This window comes from Drosophila albomicans, chromosome 3, assembly GCF_009650485.2.
Source record: "Drosophila albomicans strain 15112-1751.03 chromosome 3, ASM965048v2, whole genome shotgun sequence".
In the NCBI taxonomy this organism is placed as follows: Eukaryota; Metazoa; Arthropoda; class Insecta; order Diptera; family Drosophilidae; genus Drosophila; species Drosophila albomicans.
The window spans coordinates 47,666,657-47,688,387 of record NC_047629.2 but is presented as its reverse complement, the minus strand read 5'-3'; the positions used below and the strand labels follow the sequence as shown (position 1 = coordinate 47,688,387).

The following is a 21,731-nucleotide window of genomic DNA, read 5'->3' as shown; positions in this document are numbered from 1 at the left end:
TGTTAAAAAAACATTCTAGGAAAAATTCATAATATGAATTTCGCTCAACATGCGCTTGAGCCGGGACAAAAGCTGCACATCCTTGTTCCGCACATCAACGGCATGAGGATTCATTGAGGCAATTGCCTGATGCAGATCCGTATAGTGCTGCAAAGAAAGATCAGCCAATCATCTAGCATTATTCTTCTTTATCATACTCAATACTTACGCTCATATTGCGCCAAGTATTCTTATAGTCCAGCTTGATCACGTCGAGATCATCGGAACAGAGTTCGGTAACCTCCACAAATGTGGCCGCATCGGGTGTTATGCGCACCGTCACCTCCGTGTAATCGGATTGGTCTTTGGCATTCTTCATGCAGAGCAGAATATTGCGACGAGTGGCCAAACGATTCCAGCTAGAGCGAGTGAATTTCATCAGTTTGCAATGCAATGCCATTGCGTCATAGGTGTGATCCTCGGTGGCCACGTGCTTCACCGAAAAATAACCATTGTCGATGTAGAAGCTGGCATCGTGCTCCGCAAAGATGTTGATGCACTTGTCGTAGAATTTCTAAAGTGTAGTTACAATAAATATTTTGAATTCTTAGTAATAAAACTTAACATCAATATTTAATATTAGATGGTTCAAGGAGAATACATCTGTAATCTTAAGAATATAACATTAATAATCAAATCAAGGTGGATAAAGTTGCTGTTGACAAGTGTAACTAGAAACAGTTAATAGCTTCTCGTACTTTAACTCGATCTTGGGACAAAATCTATAGTGGTAAATAGGTAGTTATTTCTTGGTTAAAGTTGTTTCATGACTAACTTTCAATACTAAACATTTATCGTAGTGACAAACTAAAAGTGTACAAAATACTTCAACTTTTTATGGGACTATAGTTTCGAAATATAAGTAATCATTTCCTGAGGAGTAACCGAGAATACTAAAACTTAAGGACAAATCAATGTGTGTTCCATTTTTAATTTATGTAGCTCTTGATACTATAACCCATAAGTAGGAAGTTTGCAGACAAACATATTAGGCTAGGTTAGGTAGAACCGGCTACATCTGGGAGGGCGGAGCAGAGATCAGTGGAGAGTTGGCTTCCTCTTTTTTGCAAATGTGTGTCAAATTATTAATCAAACAATAAGTAGCTCTAGTTATTATAACCCCTGAGTTGGATGTTTGCAGACAGACATATTTACACATCATAGACATCTTAAGCATAAATTTCTACCTACCTTACGCAAGACTCGAAAATCAGCAATAGGCGTCGGTATATCCAAATACTTAACAGGATGAGCCACATAACCCTTGGTAATATCCGTCACATAACCCCTGACACCCTGTGCCGAAATATAGAGCACAATCCGAGCGTGGAAAGTATCGACAGTCAGTACGATTTCATCGGGACTGCAGCAAAGAAAGCGAGAGTTAGACACGAAATCTTTTAACAAACCGTGGTGTCTTACTTCTCCTCGTTGGGTTGCATGCTCCAGTCGCGAAATGGGAAATGTTCGTAGCGCTTAAAGGCCAACCCAAAGATTCCCAGACGATCCGTTTTGATGGTCAAAGTGCGTTCGTTTCGGTTGAAAGTGCTCGTGATTATGTGTTTCGTTGTCCAGTGTGTCACTTTAACCTTGGGCTTCTCCTCTTTATCATCAGTGGAGAACGTCATCCTGCTGTTGGTCGTCGCATCGGTGTCCGACAACTGTTCAGTGTGCACCGAGGTAGCGCTACGGGAACCCGAGCCGGATAAACTGGTAATGTGACTGCTGCGAAACGATGGCAGTCGACTCTCTGATTTCCTTCCAACCAGGGACTTGACTCGACCGGTGACCGTAGAGCGATTATCTGGGACGGGAACAACCGCCTTTTTAGACACCGCCGGTTTCTTATGCTGAAAGTCCGGTTGATTCATGATGAGCGCATAGTTTGTTTGATATTGTGAGCGTATATTGTCAAAGGTCTCTAGCAAACCATAAATGGATTTCTTATCCAAATGTTCATCTTCTTCCAGTTGCATATCCACATACCGCACTGTCTCTACATTCGAGAAGATGGGAAAGACACGTTCGGGTGCATGTTGCTCCTCAAAATTGAAATCGATGTAGCCTAGATCAAGGATCTCCTCGACATCGGCACTGCGACGACGCATCAACATATTCTTGTTCTTTGGCCTCTGGTCGTGTAGCTGCTCCAACTCTTCGCGCACCTCCAACGGGAACTTCAAGGATGATATGACACGGGGCACACCATAACGCTCTAGTTGCCGTATCTCCAGGTGAGTCAATTGCTTAAGCAGCGAAAAGTTATGAACAGGCATCGTCCTTGTGCCAACCGTAACACGTTTACTTTGGCGCAGCAGCGAGATCAACGTGGGACGAAACACATTGCTAATCGCTGAATCGCGACGAACAATTTTTGTAAATACGCTTGGTCGAGTTTCCACTTCCACGGATTTCATGATTGACTCGAATTTCGATTTCTTTTTCTTGCCTGTTGACTCCTTTTTCTCCTCGACAATGAATGAAATGTCTGACACAACTTCCTCCATCGTTGTGATGTATTGACAAGCGGTTGGTTCGCCCCATCTGCACATCTCCGGGGCCAGTTGTAAGGTCACAAAGAAATACGGCAACTCATCGTCCTCCAGCTTGCTGGACTTGCGCTGCTTTGCATCCATTTGGAGACGCATGCGCGACTTGGAGCGTCCTTGTGATGATGTGGAAGTTCGCTGCGAGGGCCGGGAATGTCGTTCGTGGAGATCATCGTGTCGCTTGGGATGCAAATCGGCCACCACGTTCTCCATGGTGTGCAACACTCGACCATCCTCGTGCAGTATAATGTTGAACTTCTCGAAATGCGTATTCCCCGGACGTCGCACAAACATCACCGAATATAAACCGCCCAGTAAAATGTATTGCCGCAGATTTATCTAAACAAGTAAGAAAGTTACTGTGAGATGCCCGCTACCCATTTTGAATAAAAGCAAAATATTGCGGTATTTTTTTTTTAAATTCGATTCTATTGATTTGCGGGGGCGGAAATGGAAATGCGTGGCAAAAATTCGAAACCAAATTGATCTGCGTGCAAACATAACAAATACTGTCGAAAAAAAATTATAGCTCTATCTCTTATGGTCTCTGAGATCTAGGTGTTCATACGGACAGACGGACAGACACACAGACGAACAGACGGGCATGGCTAGATCGTCTCGGCTGTTGACGCTGATCAAGAATATATATACTTTATAGGGTCGGAGATGCCTCGTTCTACCTGTTACATACATTTCCTGCCGGCACAAAGTTATAATCCCCTTCTACCCTATGGGTAGCGGGTATAAAAATAATCTCTATAACAATAATTACTGTTCGGATAAGTCCTCAACTTACCTCATCTAGCCTCATTTTCAAATTCAACGGATTGTACTGTGTATCCAGCATTTCCACATATTGTTGCTGTTCCTGTTCCAGGAATGCTGAGTAGGCATCGGGCAGCATGCCCTGCGGCACCGATGGTGGCTCTTTGGGCGCCTTAGGAATGGCAATGGCCTTCACAGTCTTGCCCTCATTGGCCTTCTTCTCTTTCGCCGCCCTCTCTGTGCGCTCGGCTATAATACGCATAATCTCCTCATAGGCTTCACGCTTTTGCAGCATATTATCCAGCAGCTCCGCTTGAATATCAACCTGCATTAGCCACTCATTCGCCAGGCAGTCCTCGATACTGAGTATGCCAGCTGTCAGATCCTTGATCGATTCGGGTATCACAGTATCGAAACTTTTGGCATACTGCGAGCAGTTGTCGAAATGTGTGTGAATGCAGCGGAGAGTAAGGCAATCGTGGAGCACGCTCAATGGCATCTGCACAGTGACACCCACATGCGTCAGCTCGGCCAGCATCAGAGGTGCGCTGCGGAGTGAGTAAACTGTAGTAGGCAGAGAAAAGTAAGCAAATTCATTGTGAGAGACCCTTTACCCATGTGTTTAATGAACGTAATGCTTAAGGAACATAAAATGTAACGCGAATGAAATCAAATTAACTTAAGGAAACGGTATCTGATATTCATTCTGAATTTTTTGATGAACCAATGAAGAAATACTACGGCTTTCGACTGTGAGAGACCCTTTAGTTAATAGCATGAGTATTGATAGTATAAGGTTGCTTCTACGTGAATTCAACTCAAGAATGAGGCAATCTAAATTATTATAACTCCAACTAATTTTGGAACGTGAACAGCTCTTACCACCAAACAAAAATCATGACTGCATTCGACTGTGAGAGACCCTTTTACCACAATCAAATTACAGTTGAAATTTAAGTGCATGAATTTAAACTAATCCATAGCTAATCGATACGAAATCAGATTGATTATTTAAATATATTCAAATTCCAAAGCCTGTGAACTTACAGCATTTGATCGAAGCGTATGGGCACATTACGCAATCCCCAGATATCGATGGCATATCGTTCGCATACGTGACCCCAAGTGGCCACAATGGCATCGCTTGAGCTGAGCTGTAGAAGTGAGGAAAGATCAATAGTTAAAATTTTCAAGTAAACTACTCACTTCATGTAAACGCCATCCATACGTATAATGCGATATGTCAAGCGATCAAAACTCGCTTCGATTTCCTCCTCGATTTCTTTACGTGCCTATGGGAGAAGGACTACTATAAATTAAATTTAGATTCGAATAATTGCACCCACATCCATAATCTCCATTTTTGTCTCAAAACTAACACGTGCCATTTCTGTTTCATTGTCCAACATACACTCGATCTTAACCAGCGTATCGAGAAACATTGTGATATCGTTCTCAAAGCGATCACCCACATGATCGTTCATCGTCTCCTTCATTGTGTTGCGGGTTTTATCCGTGCGAAAGACGTTTTGAGTTAAAATGGTGTTCTCATCCACCGACAGTGTCCAGTCCACACTGTGATCACAGTCGAACTGTTGATAGTGTCGCTTCTTGGCCAGAAAGGTTCGCATCTCGGGCGGAATATAGGGACGAGGCAAACCGTCACAGCGTATGAAATGCTCCCAATGATCCTGCTTCGCTTTCTCTTGATCTAGTCGCTCACACTCCGTGGTTGCCTCTGAGGTGAACTTACTGATTAATGTTGGTTTGATGGATGACAGACACCTTTATGCTTACCTCTAATGTAGCCACAGCTCACACTGACATCCTGCAAATGTTGAACATACTTGTTCTCACGATCCTGCATTTCCTTCTCGCTGATTAACAAAGCGGTGTTCTCCTTATCCCCAGTTTTCTTCACCATTTTGCCAATTCTTCATGTATTACTTGGTTTTACTTTTCTGTATGTGTGTGTGTAATGACAGTTAAGTCATGTGATTTAATTATTTTATAATAAAAATATTTACAATCTTTAAAATAATCTTATATTATTATTATTTCCCTTACATTGTTATTCTTTAATTTAAACGGTTTAAATAGAGAAGGCCAACGCATAAATCATTTTTAATTTTATTTTCCTATTATTACTCTTATGAATTGATATACTTAAGTTGCGTATTACTATTGCTACTTTAATGGAATTCATATAAATATGGTTTATTTTTGTGATACTATCGATATAGTTTCGATTAATTGTTTATCATTATAGCAATAGATATATTTATATATTATCGATTAATGGTTATAATGGTATACAATTAATTTTTAAAATGGTATGCAAATAATCGATAGTATTATTATAATATATCGTTATAATGGTAAGCTATTTATCGATAGCATACCGATAGTTCAGTTTAAGCAATTTAGGTTGAAGAAGCGCGGTAATTTAAAGAATGGAAAACCATTTCAAAAAATTTTGTAGATCTAATTTGTACAATCCGTGAGTTGTTTATACTTAATAACGGATGTTGTATACTATAAATTACATGATTATATAAACCAGATACTTAAAACCAAATACTTAAATGCATAAGGCTGCAGTTTTGGCCTCTATTAAAACCTCTTATGAATTATCGATACTGATATAATCTTCTCTTAAACTTTCTTGCGGAAAGTCTTCACAACTTTTCGACTGTTCGCAGCCTTCGGTGGGTGTGGTCCTTGGAAGCCATTGCAATCCATGCTATCTGCAAACTTGCTGCGATTACTTTCATTTTGGGTTTTTCTATGCAGAACTTTATTATGCTGGGCAACGTGCCAAAAACTTGCAACTTTATTTATGCTTTTTGTGCGCTGCGCCAAGGCACAAAACAATAAGAGAAAAAATATAAAACTGAGCGAAGAGAAAGTGTAGTGTGTAGCTGCCTAAGCTGGGGATAAGCCAAAAAGCCACCGAAAGAAGCTCAGAGACGAGAGCAGAAAAGAGGCGAAAAGACAATGCCTCGTTGCCAATAAATTGATTAAATTTGATGTTGCATTGTGAAGCAAGGCAATTTACATGCGCTTCAACATGACTACAAGACGAGACGAGACGAGTCGAGACGCATCGAATCGAGTCGGTCATGTCAGAGAGCTAAAGCTCGCCAGCCTCCGCTGATCGATCGATAACATTGATGAATGAATTTCAAACAAGCTATCACTATTGAAGACTCCTACACAGAGACAAAGAGAACGAGACAGCGATTGCATTCCTATCTTTCGATAGGCATCGTCGTCAAAAGTATCTGTATCTGTAACTGTCGCTGTATCTGTATCTGTGTGTATTCATCTGTGCGCCATGCTGCGGTTACAATACTCTTGAAAATTTATTTGTTTCTAGTTGTCTTTTAAATAAATTTCTTGTCAAACGTTCACGTCCATGTTGTCCCCCCATTCACATTCACATTCGTATTCACATCCAAGTCGACATCGTCGTTCACGTCCTCGTTTGAGTTTCAGTTTGATGTTGTGAGTTTGAGTTTGAGTTGAAGTCGTTCGTCGTTGTCTTTTGGCCAGGCCATTACATTCGTCAGTTGTTTAGGCTCTGGACTGCGTCTGTAATAAGTCACATGGCTTGACACAGACAAAACATCTTAAATAATTTAATGAACTTGACAGACATTTTTGGCCATTTAACCATTAGGCCATTTGTTCAAATATTTTGCAATTTTCAAACCGAAATGAGTCTGCTCCAAGTGCTTCACTTGTGGGTGTTCCATATAAAGACGAAGATATTCTTCTCTTCCTACTCTACATAATTGATGGTCTTTCTCAAGTCCACATATTGTGGCAAATAGTTGGCAGTTAGTTAGCAATTAGTAATTGAGAAAAGTTGCCGATAACCCTAATGGTGCTTTAATGCTGATATTGCAGTACTTTAGTATATTAAAAATGCAGTTAAACTGATTATACTTAAACGCGAAATACATTGTAGATAGTGGAAAGTTAAAATATAAAATCTGATGGCAAAGAAGAATACATATGTATGTATATTATGCTCATATCAATAAGTCGATAGTATACCGATAGTAAGTCACTATGTTATATTAAAGTAACGCAAAATTCATCAACGATGCTTAAATACTTCTGCAATCAGCGGAAAGTAAAGATTTAAATTCTGGATTCTGGATAGAATTCTATATCAATTGCTCGATAGTATACCGATAGTAACATAAGACACGATAAGATTTCTCGTTATCTTTATTGAAGACACACATAATTGATGGACGATGCTTAAATGTGAAATACTCTTCAAGAGAATGAAAAGACAAAAAGTTTACTCTAACGAACTCAAACTTATATCATATATATATCGATAGTATACTGATAGTAACACAAGCGAAATATACGATTCAATCACTTTAACTCTATTAAAGCAGCAAAAATTGATCAACGATGCTTAATAGCGAAATACTTTTGCAGAGATATAAAGACTGAGGATAGAATACATATGAGTACTTAAATCTCTAAGTCGATAGTATACCGATAACAACACAAGAGACAGACACGATTTAATCACTTTAAATCTATTAAAATAGCACAAATCAATTGACCAAGCAACAAAGAACTTTCTAATGCCTCAACCTCAATTAGGCGCCCCAGAAAAAAAAGCGCTTTATTGAATGCAAGCTGTAATCATAATGCGAGCTCAGCGAATAGTTTTGACACCTTCACAATTGGGAGATGAGGCCGAGCAATCAATTGATCAATTGATGCTCATAACAAGCAGCTGGAGAAAATGACGTGCAAATCATTTGGCAGTCCATGCAATCATTCAATTATTATTTGCTACAGTCAAAGATATATATATGTATACATATAGATTGATCAGCAGCAGTCATTCAGAGCAGGTCTAGTGGCATGTCCATCCATGTCGTTGGCAACATGTTTATGGGCAAAGCCAAAGCAATTTCCGAGCCAACAATTGGATGACTCGAAGACTCGCGGACTTGCAACTTGCAACAACAATAACAACAACAAGCAGAGGCCACAGTTGCCTCACGTAGTTGACGCTGGAATTGTGTTTGCCATGTAGAAAACCAAAACCGATAACGAGTTCAGCCAATGACTAGAGCAGTCATCAGCGAAAAGCTATAACAAAGACAACAACAACAAAGACTTTGAGCTCCAGCTATGGAACTGCAATTTAGCCAGCATGCTACAAGTTGCAAGTTGCCAAGTTGCAGCACCAAAATTGCAGGCGAAAATAATTGACATCTGTATAAGTTTTGCTTAGCTGGTTACCTGCTTAGTTGGATCAATGGATTGTTTCTCTGCTGCTGTTGCCGGATGGATAACAAGTGCAGCAGCAGTTGTCCAGTCTGTTCACCTGTCTATTTTTCACCTGCACTTCAAACAGCACAAAAATTACGCCAAAATGAATCCGCAAGTTTTGAGGCAAACAAAAAAAATACATCAGCTGACAGCTGATGTGGTTTTTATTGCAAATACTTGGCTACTTCAGCTCCTTCGTAGCGTGCGATTAGAAAGCGCCACTGCCTCAAAAATGTTGTCATGTTGCAGGCAAACGCTGACAGCAACATGTTTACCGTTTTCACTCGTTTTATGCTTAAACAATGCTCGAAACTTTTGGCATTTACATGAGAATTGTACACACAAACAAAACAAAAAACGACTAAATAAGAAAAAAACAAGACCTCAACACACAATATATGAGTTAAGAATCTCTGCAGCTGCAGGTGCTGGAGGGGCAGAAACAAAGGCAGCTGCCACATATTGAGTCTAATTAATTTTCAGCAAACTACATGAGCAACTTGACATACTCTGTCAACAGTAAGCTTATGGGCTTTAAGATGTTGTTTACAGACAATTTTGTAAGGCATAAATTTATTTTACAGTTAAAGTCATAAAAAATAAGTAGATAGTATCAAAAAATAATAAATTCATTAGAAGACACAAAATAATAAGTAGAGAACTTCAAGAAATAATAAATTCATTAGTCATTTTTAGTTACAAAAAATAAGAAGAGATTATCATGAAATAAAACATAGAATGTGTTGTAAATATATTAGTAATGAACAAATGTTTCAAGCTTTAGTTTATTGAAGTGAATAGTAAATACTAAAAGTATTATATAAAGTTATTGAAGTTCTATGTCTTAAAATGAACCAAAAAAAGAACTACACTCATAGTTGAATAGTTTAAAAGTGTCATTGGCTGTGAGATACGCGCCACCCATTTTTAATAGAAGCAAAACAGACGATTTAACATTTAAAATATACTAAATTAATACACTGATAAAACACTAACAATATACCGAAATGTACTTATTAGAACGGCATAACGCTGCTTTTAAAATATTCCGTAAATAACTAAATATACCATAATGTCAATCAAGCAATTTAAAATATACCATAAAGAATATAATATACCATAATGCCAACTCAAAATACACTATATTGTCAATCAAGCAATCCAATGGTATATTTTGGATTGCTTGATTGACAATATAGTGTATTTTGAGTTGGAAGAACATAATATTACATGTCATCCAAGCAATTCAAAATATACCATGAGAAACAAAATATACCATATTGTCAGCCAAGCAATTAAGACCCCAAAGAATTTAACTTGTAGTAGTTGAATTCGAAATTTTTTTTTTCGCAAATTGATTGAATGCAGATAACAATTGCATAATTTATAGTTAAATTAAGATTTATAGTTTTTAATTTTACCAAATTTATTGACCACAGAATACTGAAAATACTCTTAGCTTCTAAGCAAACCAAAGCGTATTTCGCTGGCGACTCTCGACTCTAATTTGGTGTGTATTGATGCTTCACTTTGTCAAAGTTACAAACTTTTTCTCTAGTTGCTTTTAACGGTATGTTAGCTGCATGTTTTTTATGCTTAAACAATGCAACAGCAGCAGCGGCAGCAGCAGCAGCAACATCAACAACAATTTGTTTAGTCTGAAAATCTATGCAAAGTAAGTTGAAAAGCCGAACGAGGAGCGAGCATTCAGCTAATGCCTTAGATATGCAAATTAGAAAATTCTTTGCCCAGTTGCCCAGTTGATTGGCTCTTGCTCTCTCGCTCTTCGCTGCTTAGTTAATTGTTGGCCCTCTCTTTCGTATTGTGAAATTTACATACATTAAATGAGCGGCAGCAAAAGCTACCGTTGATGAAAAGTGAGCGCGAGGAAAGTGCGACCTACAAAGCACCCAAGAAAAGAAGAAAAAAAAAATCAAAACTAATTTCCAATTTGGAATTTTCAATTCCAATTCCAATTTATTTGTGTGAACTGACCAAGTTATTTTCGTTTTTTCGTATGCTTGGGAAAATGAGTTGCAGGCCACACCCAAGAGCAATCGCTGTGGCTGTTGCTGTTGCTGCTTCTTGGTGGCATGCAATGTTGCGACGCGTCGCTGGTGGCAAGCAGACTCAACGCCTCGCCAAACGCTTATCAATTGACAGCGGACAGTTGCAACAATTTGCATTGGCAGTTGCCGCAGTGCCACAGCGTTGCAGTTGCAGTTGCAGTTGCTGCTACTTATCGCCGGCATCCCGAGCACTCGAGGAGCTGTGTGCTCATTACGAATGCAACTGGCTGTCGTGCAACAAGTGGCAGTGGCAGACAGGCTTTTGCAGCGCGGCAAATTGTGCTGCCACTTTTAATTGGCAACTTTTGGCACGCTCAGCAACGTTTCCTTTATCGATTTATGATGACGACCAAGCCAACCAGCCAGCCAGTCAGGGAATCAGAGTCAGCGCAACAGACAAGTTAGTTTTCTAGTTTTTTTTTTATTCCAGTTAGCTTTGATTGCTGCAGCTGCCGCTCACTCAATATGAAAATGCAAATTTAAGTGGCAACTCGAACAAAAAAAAAAGAAACCAAAGCTGCAACTGAAACTGGAACTGAAACTGAAACTGCAGTCCAGCACCTCGATTAGCCTGTGCCCCAGCTGCCGGCTGTGCAAATAAATGTTATTATTTCAATAAGGTTCCACTGATGATTGCTGTGCCCACATTTAATTATACCGCAGTCGCAGTCACAGCTTTAATGCCACAAACTGTAATCAACTGATACCCGTTTATTTAGCTCACTCAATATCTGTGGTACTCATTAAATGAACTGTAAGTAAAGTTTGCATTTTACATTCCAAAATATGTTTACTTGTGCGTATACGTAATATAAGTAGTTGTAAATTAGGCTTTCATTCCATTAAAATAAATGAGAGCAGAATCAGAAAACTATTAAATAATACATTAAAAATAAAAAAAAAACATAAAAGAAATAATAAAATTATGTCTGAGTAGGGAATATAAATAAGAAATATAGTCAAAAATTTAAAGTTGTAGTCATTATTGGTATCTCAAAAAAAAAATCTAATTTCCAATAAGCACAAAGAAAAACAAGAAATAAAGACAATTTATCTGTAAAATTTTTAATATAATCGATTGCAAATATGAATTGAATGTTAGATTGGACATTGCTCAACAATAAACAATATAAACAATTAAGAAAACTACAGTCGTGTGTACTCGACTGTGAGATATCCACAACGCATTTTGAATAAAAGCAAAACAGTGCGGTATTTATTTCCAAATATACCAAATTAACATGTGTAGTGCTACATTCAAAATATACCATAGAATGCAAAATATACCAGATTGTCAGCCAAAGCAACTAAGACCCGTAGTAAATGGGCGTTTTTGCCCATTCAAAAGTACAACCAAATTTTCAGGAATCACAAAGACTACCCTTGATGAGACAACGTATTTGCAGATTACATAAATTCACTTGTTTTAAAGACACTTTAGATATTTCATTTTTATTTATTTTCTCTTTTTACTAAACTTAGCTGTTGTCAAGGCGCAGCTAGGAAATATTTTAGATAAAAGGAAAATGAAAAGGTTTTCGTTCTGAAGAAGAAAATATGAAAAAATTTCTATTTTTCACTGATTATCAAGTTTCCGAATTTTAAAACTCAAAAAAATAAATACATAAGGAAAACGTTTAAGGTAAAACTGCATAGCAAAAACAATTGTCTGCGAATAAAGAATATAAATAAATTTGCTTTATAAAAAATCTATAACAAGAAAATTCAATTATCAAATATGTATCTATAAATCTTTAAAGCACATTTAGTAAATATTTAAGACAAAAATGGTCTGATGACTGACGAATATTGAAATATTGAAAATATAAATACTCATGCATAAGCAGATAGTTTCGTAGGAAGATGAATAAATAGCTAAATATTGATATAACTACACAAAAATAAAAAGTACAGCTAAGTAAAGAACTAAATAGAGTTATTTATATTCAGTCCACGAACTGAGTGCCCTTGTCAAACCCTACTTTAATTACAACTATAATAACAGAGCACTCTGTTGTTGTAGACTTCAAACAGCATTAAAAATGATACAGAAATATCGTGTCTGGTTTTAATGAACAATTTTAGCACGTTGTAAATAAGCAATTGCAGTTGCGAGTTGCAAGTTGCGAGTTGCGCTGAAATCTGTGGCAACAACTCGACACACGGACACTTTGAGAGAGAGATTGCGCCCCCATTTAATTTCAAATTCACAGCCAGTTCAATTCCATCAACAAGCAACTAAAGCGAGCAGCTGTGTTCAGAGTTAGAGAGACTGTAGACTAGGCGTTGGCTCTGAGTCAGCTCGATCTTGGCCTGGTCCAGAGCGCAGCTCTTATTGGTTATACATAAGTGCGAGTAGTTATGGTTTTTTGCTTGACTACGAAACACGCCCAAAAGCAGCAACAGCAGCTGCAACCGCTTGTTAGACAAGTTACCAAAAATAGACCAGCGACAGGCCTGAACTTGGCTTGAACTGGCAAAAGCAAAAGCAAAAGCTGGCCGAGCCAGATCTGGCTCTGTGACTACGTGTAATTGCCTTTAGATAAACTGAGGCGTAATTCATATTCGACTTTTATGGGCGCGAGATGCTGCACAGCTGCAAAAGGTAGTACGATTTGCATGCTTGCCACATGCAGCATTTGTTGCACCAGTTGCACCAGTTGTTGTTGTGTACTGTCTAATTGCCAGCTGTGTGGCAAATCACAGCGACTGCAACAATCTTGACAGTTATTATAAGACGCCAAGACGTTGACGCCTAAGGTTTCCATCTATCTCTCTTACACTTCTCTCTGTCTCTCTCTCTATCTTTGTTAATAATTATGTAGCACACATATGCTTCTCTATTTGCTGGCCCCCCGACTGCATTGCAATTTATGGGATCAACAAATCCGTTAGTGCCAAATTACAAATGGACTCCGCAGACTCGACGTGGCAATAACCAACAAGACATTAACCCGGCGCATGCCTGCCACACAGCTGTGCGGTGCATGCCCCATAATGCTGCATGTCCAATAATTGAACACAAACACACCAACCAACACACATACGTAACACACACCCGACCGCTTCCCACTCCCCCTATACTATGCTAACATTGAACAAGTAAGAAAGCTACAGTCGAGTGTACCTGACTGTGAAATACCCGCTTTTTGAATAAAAGCTAAGTGTTCCGGTAGTAAATTTAAAATATACCGAATATCGTAAACATACCGAAAATATACCAAATGATATATTTGGTATATTGATATTGTACTACATTAAAACAACTAAGAAAGCTACAATCGAGTGTGCTCGATTCTGAGACAGCCCTAGCCATTTTCAATAAATCCATGTACTAACAATATACCGAAAAAATACTAAAATATATGTCACATATATATAGCACTAGATTCAAAATATACCACATACAAAAAATACCGGAAATATGCCCAGAGATATATTTAGTATATCGATATACTGCCACATTGAAAATATACCTTAGAGAGCAAAATATACCATATATATCTATATACCGAAGACTATATTTGGTATATCGATATAGTACTATATACAAAACGTACCTTAGAGTAAAAAATATAACAGATTATGAGTCAAAGCAATGACGATCCATCTGCAGTAGACGTTTTTTGCCATACAAAAGAATTTCTGAAATAACTTCTACATTTTTTGTCTAATCGCAACCATAATTTCAAAAATCATAGAGAATATAGTTATTATTACGTTCACCAAGAATCTAGCTTGCAAACTACGCTTGTTATTTGATTTTATCGATTTTAGAAGGCGAAAGTGGGCATGGCATAACTTTGAAACAAACTTGATCTGCGTGCAAACATAACAAAAGCTGTAGAAAAAAATTATATCTCTATCTTTTATAGTCTCTGAGATCTAGATGATCATAAGGACAGACAGACGGACATGGCTAGATCGTCTCGACTGTTGACGCTGAAAAGGAATATGTATGCTTTATAGGATCGGAGATGTCTTCTTCTGCCTGTGCATACATTTCTTGCAGGTACAAAGTCATATTACCTTTCTACCCAATAGGTACCGGGTATAAACAGCTGCTGAGTGCAAGCTGAAGCAAAGCTGCAAGCGAACTTCGAGCTGCAATCTGAGCCAGCGGCTGTTCAACAAGATATGATAGTGCAGTTCTGGCTCTAAAGCAGACCAAAGCAACCAACACAATCGGACCACAGACAGACAGACAGACAGTCGGACATTCGGACAGACATTGGCCACAAAAACATAAAACAATAAAGTTGGGCGCTGCGCAAAAGAATAATCGCATAAATCATGCGGACTTGCGGCAACGCGCGGCGCGGCGTCTAAGCTCCGCTAACGGGCGTGTGGACAGCGGGGGGAGCAGCGGGATAAGCCAGAGGGGGACTATGGTACAAGTCGATGCCGGCCCAAAGTCGACCTGCCTGCCACACTGTGTTGCAAGCAATTTGCTTTTTAATTATTCAGCAAAAAAAAAATGAATTTTTGTGTTTTATTTTATTAGTAGTAAAAATGCAAAATTAGCAGTAAAATTGTATGTTGAAATATCCTTCAATGTTATAGGAAAAAAGTTACAATTTACAATGAAAGAAATAAATAATCCTTTGTATAATTTTTTCAAAAATTTTAAAATATTCAGCAAATAAAAGTCTAAAACCAACAACCCTGTTTTCCTAAAAATGTCGGTTTTCATGTAACCAAAATAACACCACGAATACTTGCTAAAATAATCCTCAATGCAATCAGTAAAAAATTTTAATTTAGTATACAGTAATACTCTAACAAAAAAGTTCTAAAATCAAGATTTTAGTCATAGTTTTAAGAATTTTGGTCTAAAAAATGCGTCAAGAACATGAAAATTTCAATGTTAGAAAGATTAAACAATTTTGTAACCTAAATCTAGAATTTTTGGCTTAATTTTGAGAATTTATCATTTTGCAGACTAACTTTTATGATATCTTAAATTAAACCTGTTTTATAATACTTTAGAATTGCGTAAAATTATATAATAATCCATCACCTCAAGAAACATTCACAAACGCTGGCAATGGGTTGATGATTTACTCAAATAATTTCAAAATACAAATAGCATTTCCAATTAAAAAATCAAGTCAATGCCATTATATTTTAAGAAATTATTTTTTGTGTGCTCCCAAAGTATGCCACTATAAATACTTGCTGAAATAAGCTTAAATACAATCTGCAAGCAAATCACTAAAATAAATACCGCGATTCAATAATATTGTTATTATTTACAACATGGTCTAATTTTAATTGAATTATAGAATATTACTTAGTATAAAAACTATAAATTTATTTAGTGTTTAAGAATTTTTAGTTCGTAGACTAAGTTGTATTATATAATTCATTAAAATTTAAATTCAAATCGCAGATATGAAAAACCATATTCCATATACAAAACCATTTAGTAACGTATAATGCTTTTGTATAGTTCACTAAAATAATTTCAAAATAATTAAAGCAAACACACAGAAATATACCTCAATTACTCGAATAACAATAACAGTCAGGACCCCAAAACAGTTTCTGCTTATAATAGTTATAGTTATACAGTCCAATATTTGTCAATAAAAAGCAATATTCCACAAAGAAAACGCCAACTAAACGAAATTTAATTGCAGAAAGTGACTACAAGCTCATGTTAACATGGCAAGAATATAAAGCACATTAAGATTAATTGCCTTCATTATTGTCAAACACAATTATTATAATGAGCTTTTTCGCAGTACACTCGCACCACTGTGCAACAATGGAGCAGGGCAGCTGCCGCTGTGGCAACCACGGCAATGGCAACAGCAACGGCAACACTTTTCTTGCCTTAAGCCAAATTTATAGCGATCTAAGTAGGTATAAAGCGCTCATTTTGTGGCAGCGACGACGTTGACTTCGTTACGTTTGCCAAGGAGTGCCCCACAGGAGTAAAGGCATAAGGGGGAGCGAGAGGGGAGAGGGAAGCTGCGCTTGGCTTTGTTATTTTTGTTTTCGGTTTTTTTTTTGGCTACGCTGTCTCGCTCTCTTTTGCTGCTAAGAACAATAGAAATGCATTGCATGAAAGTTCAGGGCGGTTCGGTGTTTAAACGAGGGAAAGGCTCAAGCTCGAAGCTCTGACAGAACTGCTTGATATACCGCATAATTATGCAGGAGAAAGGTATAATGAAAAACGTTAGTGCATGCAGCAATCAGTAGAGATATTGAACTTTATACAATACAAACTTTCTTCACTATTCAAAAAAAAACAACGATATAGTTTTTTTTGTTGCATTCTAATCGAAAATTTTATATTTCCAGATGGAACAAAAAACTATTTCAAAGATGACAAATGTCAACAATATATAGTACATTTATCACCTACAAGATAATAGTAAGCTTTGACACCATAAAATACGTTAGTTAATAATACTTATCTCAAAAATCTCATTTTTCGAATTTCAATATGTAAACCATATGAATAAGATTGTTTCCATCGCTTTATCTGTCCTGTTGCATGATAAGTTAAATCTTTCTGTACATCAAGTCTTCAGATCTTGAGTTGGGGAGAACAATTTTTAAATGCTTTCCAGTGCAATAATACAATAATAAAACCTTTCAAAGTTTAAAACTCAACAGTTAAAAAAGTTTAACATTATTTTAATATTCAATCGCTTAGAGTCAAAACTAGAACACAATAACTTGTAATTTCTATACATGTAAATAATGAGTAATAAAAACAATAAATAATAAAAAAGGCTCCTAGTGTTTTCCATAGCAAGTTTTCATACAAGAAAGATAATAATGAAATTCCATAGAATTTATGTGCACTCAAACAAATAATTTTCAAGTTTGAACCGAGATATTTTTTTTCCCTCTCTTCTTTTATTTGCCATCTGTCTGTATAAATAATAAGTAAATTTTATAATTAATATTAAATTAACATAAATAGCAGTTTACCAATGAGTCCTACTATTATATAATATTTAACATCTATCCATCGGAGAGATCGAGATCTCTTCAGACTCCTTACTGTTAAATTGTTGTCCACTAGACTTAAGGTTAGATATTATTCTACAAATAACAAAATGAATAAATAATAGATAGAACTCCTTTCTAACAAGTATCTCACAATTTTAAAGTTTTAAGCTAGATATTAAACAAAAAGGAATATAATAAGCTGCGTTATAAAGTTATTTAAAATCCGCGGTCCCATCGAATTCCTTTTAAATATCTAACAAGTAATTCAAAGTCGTTTCCACTCAGTTAAATAATGGCAAATAAATAATTTTCAACTTTAAAGCTAGATATTCAACAAATATCAACAAAATCAGCTGCGGAATAAAGTTATTGAACAATTTTGGGCTAAACCGAACTTCGAACCCATCGAACTCCTTTAAAATGTCTAACAAGTATTTCGCAGTCGTGTACACTCAACTAAATGATGTCAAATAAATAATTTTGAAGTTTTAAGCTAGATAATAAACAAAATGTCAATAAAATCAGCTCCGAATTCCCTTTAAAATGTCTAACAAGTATCTCCCAGTCGTGTACACTCAACTTTCTTGCTAGCTGCTGTTGTTGTTGTCGTTGTTGTTGTTGTTGTTGTGCACCCGCGGCTAGCACAACACGTTGACATGGTCGCAAAACGGGCGCGGCTGCAACACAGCCCCAAAAAAGTGGGGGGCAAGCATTGAAGAGAGGATGAAGGGAGGAGAGCAGAGTAAATATATTTGTGCTCACTCGTGCGCGATTTAAAACAACTTCTTGACGGGATTGCACTGAGCTGCTCTGCGTTGGTCTTTGTTGTGGTAAAACAGTAAAACAGTTAGCAGCTCAGAGTCTCTTAGCTTTTCAGCTTAAATCATAGAAGCCCGAATAAAAAACAGTTGGCCAAACTACAGTTGAGGGCTCTCAACTCTCAGTTCGCCAGCCAGCAAAATGGACAAATGACATTCTAATGCCGCTCCATTGGGTATTGGCAGCGAGGAGGCAAGGAGGCAAGGAGGCATGAGGCAGGCATAAATCGCATTTATCACGTTGATGACAAAATGCAATGCAAGCCAAACTTGCAGCAGAGAAAGAGAGAGAGAGAGACAGAGAGAGAAAGAGAGAGAGTTGAAACGGGTTTTGCGAGTCGAGTGCAAAACCTTCCTGCCACACATGCCTCATTATTATGCGCGCATTGTGCGTGCCCGGCAACAGGAACTGGACACAGAGTCAAAAGGAAAGAGCAGAGGCAGCGAGAGAGGTGGGATGGGGAGGGGAGGGGAGATTGGCAGGCGCATTGGGGCATATGCATAGAGGAATTTGTGCACGAGGCGTGCTCCGATTCTCAATTGCAATTGCAACGATGCGACGCACTCGTATGCTGCATATGCCTCCAGGGACTGCCACAAACTCGAGGCAAGCGCAGACAGAGAGAGAAAGAGAGAGAGAGGGAGAGTGGGACGGCGCAGTAACTCGCAATTAAACAAAGCCGCGTGCAGACAACAGACAATGCAACAGAGCCAAAATGGTAACTGTGCCCCATGTGGCAGGCAACAACCGGCAACAGGCAGACAGCAACTCCGGCAACAAGGATTCAAAACGCATTTCCGCCAACGCGTCGCCTTTTGCGTTTGGTTCGCTTTGCTTTTATGCAAAATTCGCCTATCAGCAGTCGTCAATCGCAATGCAAAAAACAACAACAAAAAAACAAAAAGGTAGCCACAAGCTGCAGCCTGCCACTTGCAACTTACAACTGACCAGTGACCAGGGACCAGGACAGGAGCAAACAACAACAGCAGCAGAGACCAAGCGATATGTGGCTGAAGCAGCTGAAGCAGAACGCTCGCTCGCTTGTCATATTCAAGTTGGCACAACAAAGAACTCTGACCAAAATCGCTTGTAAATCGAAAGCAAATCGCAAAACTAACAAAGAAGGAGAAATGAATAAGGAGAGGATTGGGGAAAAGAATAAGAAAAAGATAGAAAAGTGAAAAAGGAAAAGAAAAAGAAAAAGTTAAAAGAGAATTAAAAAGGGGTGAAAGAATAAAGGATAGAAATGAAAAATAATAAGTTAAAGGATAATAAAAGTTAGAGGATTGGCGAAAAGAATAAGAAAAACAATACGAAAAACAATAAGAAAAAGAATAACAAAAAGATAGAGAAGAGAAAAATAAAAAGAAAGTATTGGCAAGAATAATGGATAGAAAGTAAAGAGGATAAGATACAGGAGAATTGAATAAAAAGGAATGGGGAAAATAATAAAAAAAAATATAACACTAAAAAAAAGTAAAAATATAGAAGCAAAAAAAAATCTTTAAAAAAAATGCATAATATAAAACAACAATATAAAAGTAGTGAGAAATGAGAAATAGAGAAAATTATGATGGTATATAAGATTATAAAAAGTATAAAAGAAAGACACAAATAAGAATAAACAGACATAGATATAGAAATAAGAGAAAGAAAAATATAACACCAAATACTGAGAAAAAAATAATGTTATATATAAATGGGAGGAGAAATAAATTTAACTTAATATGGTAAAAACTATACAAACAAAAGTAATAAGGGAGATGATAAAAAAAGAGAAACACGCAAATAGAGAGAACAATCAGTCATAGATATAATAGAAAACAATGGATTAAAATAATAGAAAATTACATAAAGTAGTGAAAGTAATATAATGAGATTATTAAAAAAGTGAAGAGAAGAAATAAATATAACTAAAGTTGAAAAAAAAACAATAGAGAAAAAAGTAATAAGTTTAAAAGGCGGAGAAAAGAATAAAAATTAAGAGAAATCGGGAAACATAAATGATAAACAGACGTTAAATATGATCATTATGTAATTAGCTCTGTTATATCTTGTTAGCAAAAAACAAAAGATGTAAGAAATTAAGATTGTAAAAGTGAGAGTTAATAGTTAACTTCACGAGTTTTTAAACTCTTATTGAAATTTATAATTTTTCACAACTTTTTTTATCCTTTAGAAATTTTATAGTTTGTAATAGTTAAAAGTTATCAAAAATTCTAAGTCATAAAAAGACAGATAAATGTTGATATAGTATTGAGATATGACAGAGAAAATAGGTAATAGGTAATAGGCAACTATTTCGACTAAAATGTGTTGAATTACATGATTTAGTTCCTCAGAGTGTTATGAAATAACTAAAATTCAGATATAAAACAAAAAATAAATCGAAAACACGAAAAGCTATTCCAAGTAAAATGAATTCAATCACAATAAAAAGTTCTCTTATTGCAACCTTTCACTTCAACTAGTTTCCGTTTGAATTTCATCCCTTACAACATGTTGCAATAGAGATTGAGTTCGTGCCCCACAATGTTGACACAATTTCATTTTAAAGAATCATCTGAAATGGGGCATTGCCCAATTTTACTGGCCGTGTCCACAATGCAAATGAACTTCTTTCAGCGATCTTCGCTACCCATTTCATCTCCATCTCCATCTCCCGCTCCCAGTTCCATCTCCATCTCCATACTCAACATTATTATCAACGGCAATGGGATGTGATGCGTTGTCCTGTCGCTTTGTTGTCTGGCAATTTAACACACAAAACTCAGTGAAGCGTCCACTTGGGCAGCCAGCGAGAGTTTACTTCACGTTTCTCTATCCCTCTCTCTCTCTCTCTCTCTCTCTCTGTGTGTTTCTCTGTGTCGCTTTAATTTTTCCTTTTCCTTTGCGTTTTTGCCCCCCATGCGACATTTTTCTTGCAATTTTCCTGCCCTGCTTTTTTCGGCACACAAAGTTGTTGAAGCGGAAAACTTTACAATCCATCAAATTAATGGAGCAATGTGTCACAAGGAGCCAGCGACAAACGCACAACCAACTTTGCTCCCCGCCTTCTCCAAGTTTTTTCATTTTTTGAATATACCCGGTAGTCTGGGGTATATCATTTGTTGGTAATTAATCGCACAGAAAAGTGGCAGACTTATTGATTCTATTTCGGATAAAGTGATAATTGCGTTTAACAAAATTCTTTGATTTAATAAGCTAG

General features: G+C 37.1%; 2 protein-coding genes across 2 annotated transcripts; both read right to left on the bottom strand.

The window, feature by feature from the left end:
• Window positions 1-15: 15 nt before the first annotated feature.
• LOC117568170 (uncharacterized) lies at window positions 16-3,891 on the bottom strand. Its single transcript, XM_034248603.2, has 5 exons — window positions 3,385-3,891; window positions 1,462-2,927; window positions 1,231-1,402; window positions 209-553; window positions 16-147 (listed from the first exon to the last, which is right to left on the bottom strand). Exons 1-5 carry the CDS (start codon window positions 3,889-3,891, stop codon window positions 16-18), a joined length of 2,622 nt encoding a protein of 873 aa, XP_034104494.2.
• On the bottom strand, window positions 3,773-5,337 carry LOC127565731 (uncharacterized). Its single transcript, XM_052005802.1, has 5 exons — window positions 5,151-5,337; window positions 4,700-5,091; window positions 4,560-4,645; window positions 4,401-4,507; window positions 3,773-3,901 (listed from the first exon to the last, which is right to left on the bottom strand). Exons 1-5 carry the CDS (start codon window positions 5,275-5,277, stop codon window positions 3,891-3,893), a joined length of 723 nt encoding a protein of 240 aa, XP_051861762.1. The 5' UTR covers window positions 5,278-5,337; the 3' UTR covers window positions 3,773-3,890.
• Window positions 5,338-21,731: the final 16,394 nt, after the last annotated feature.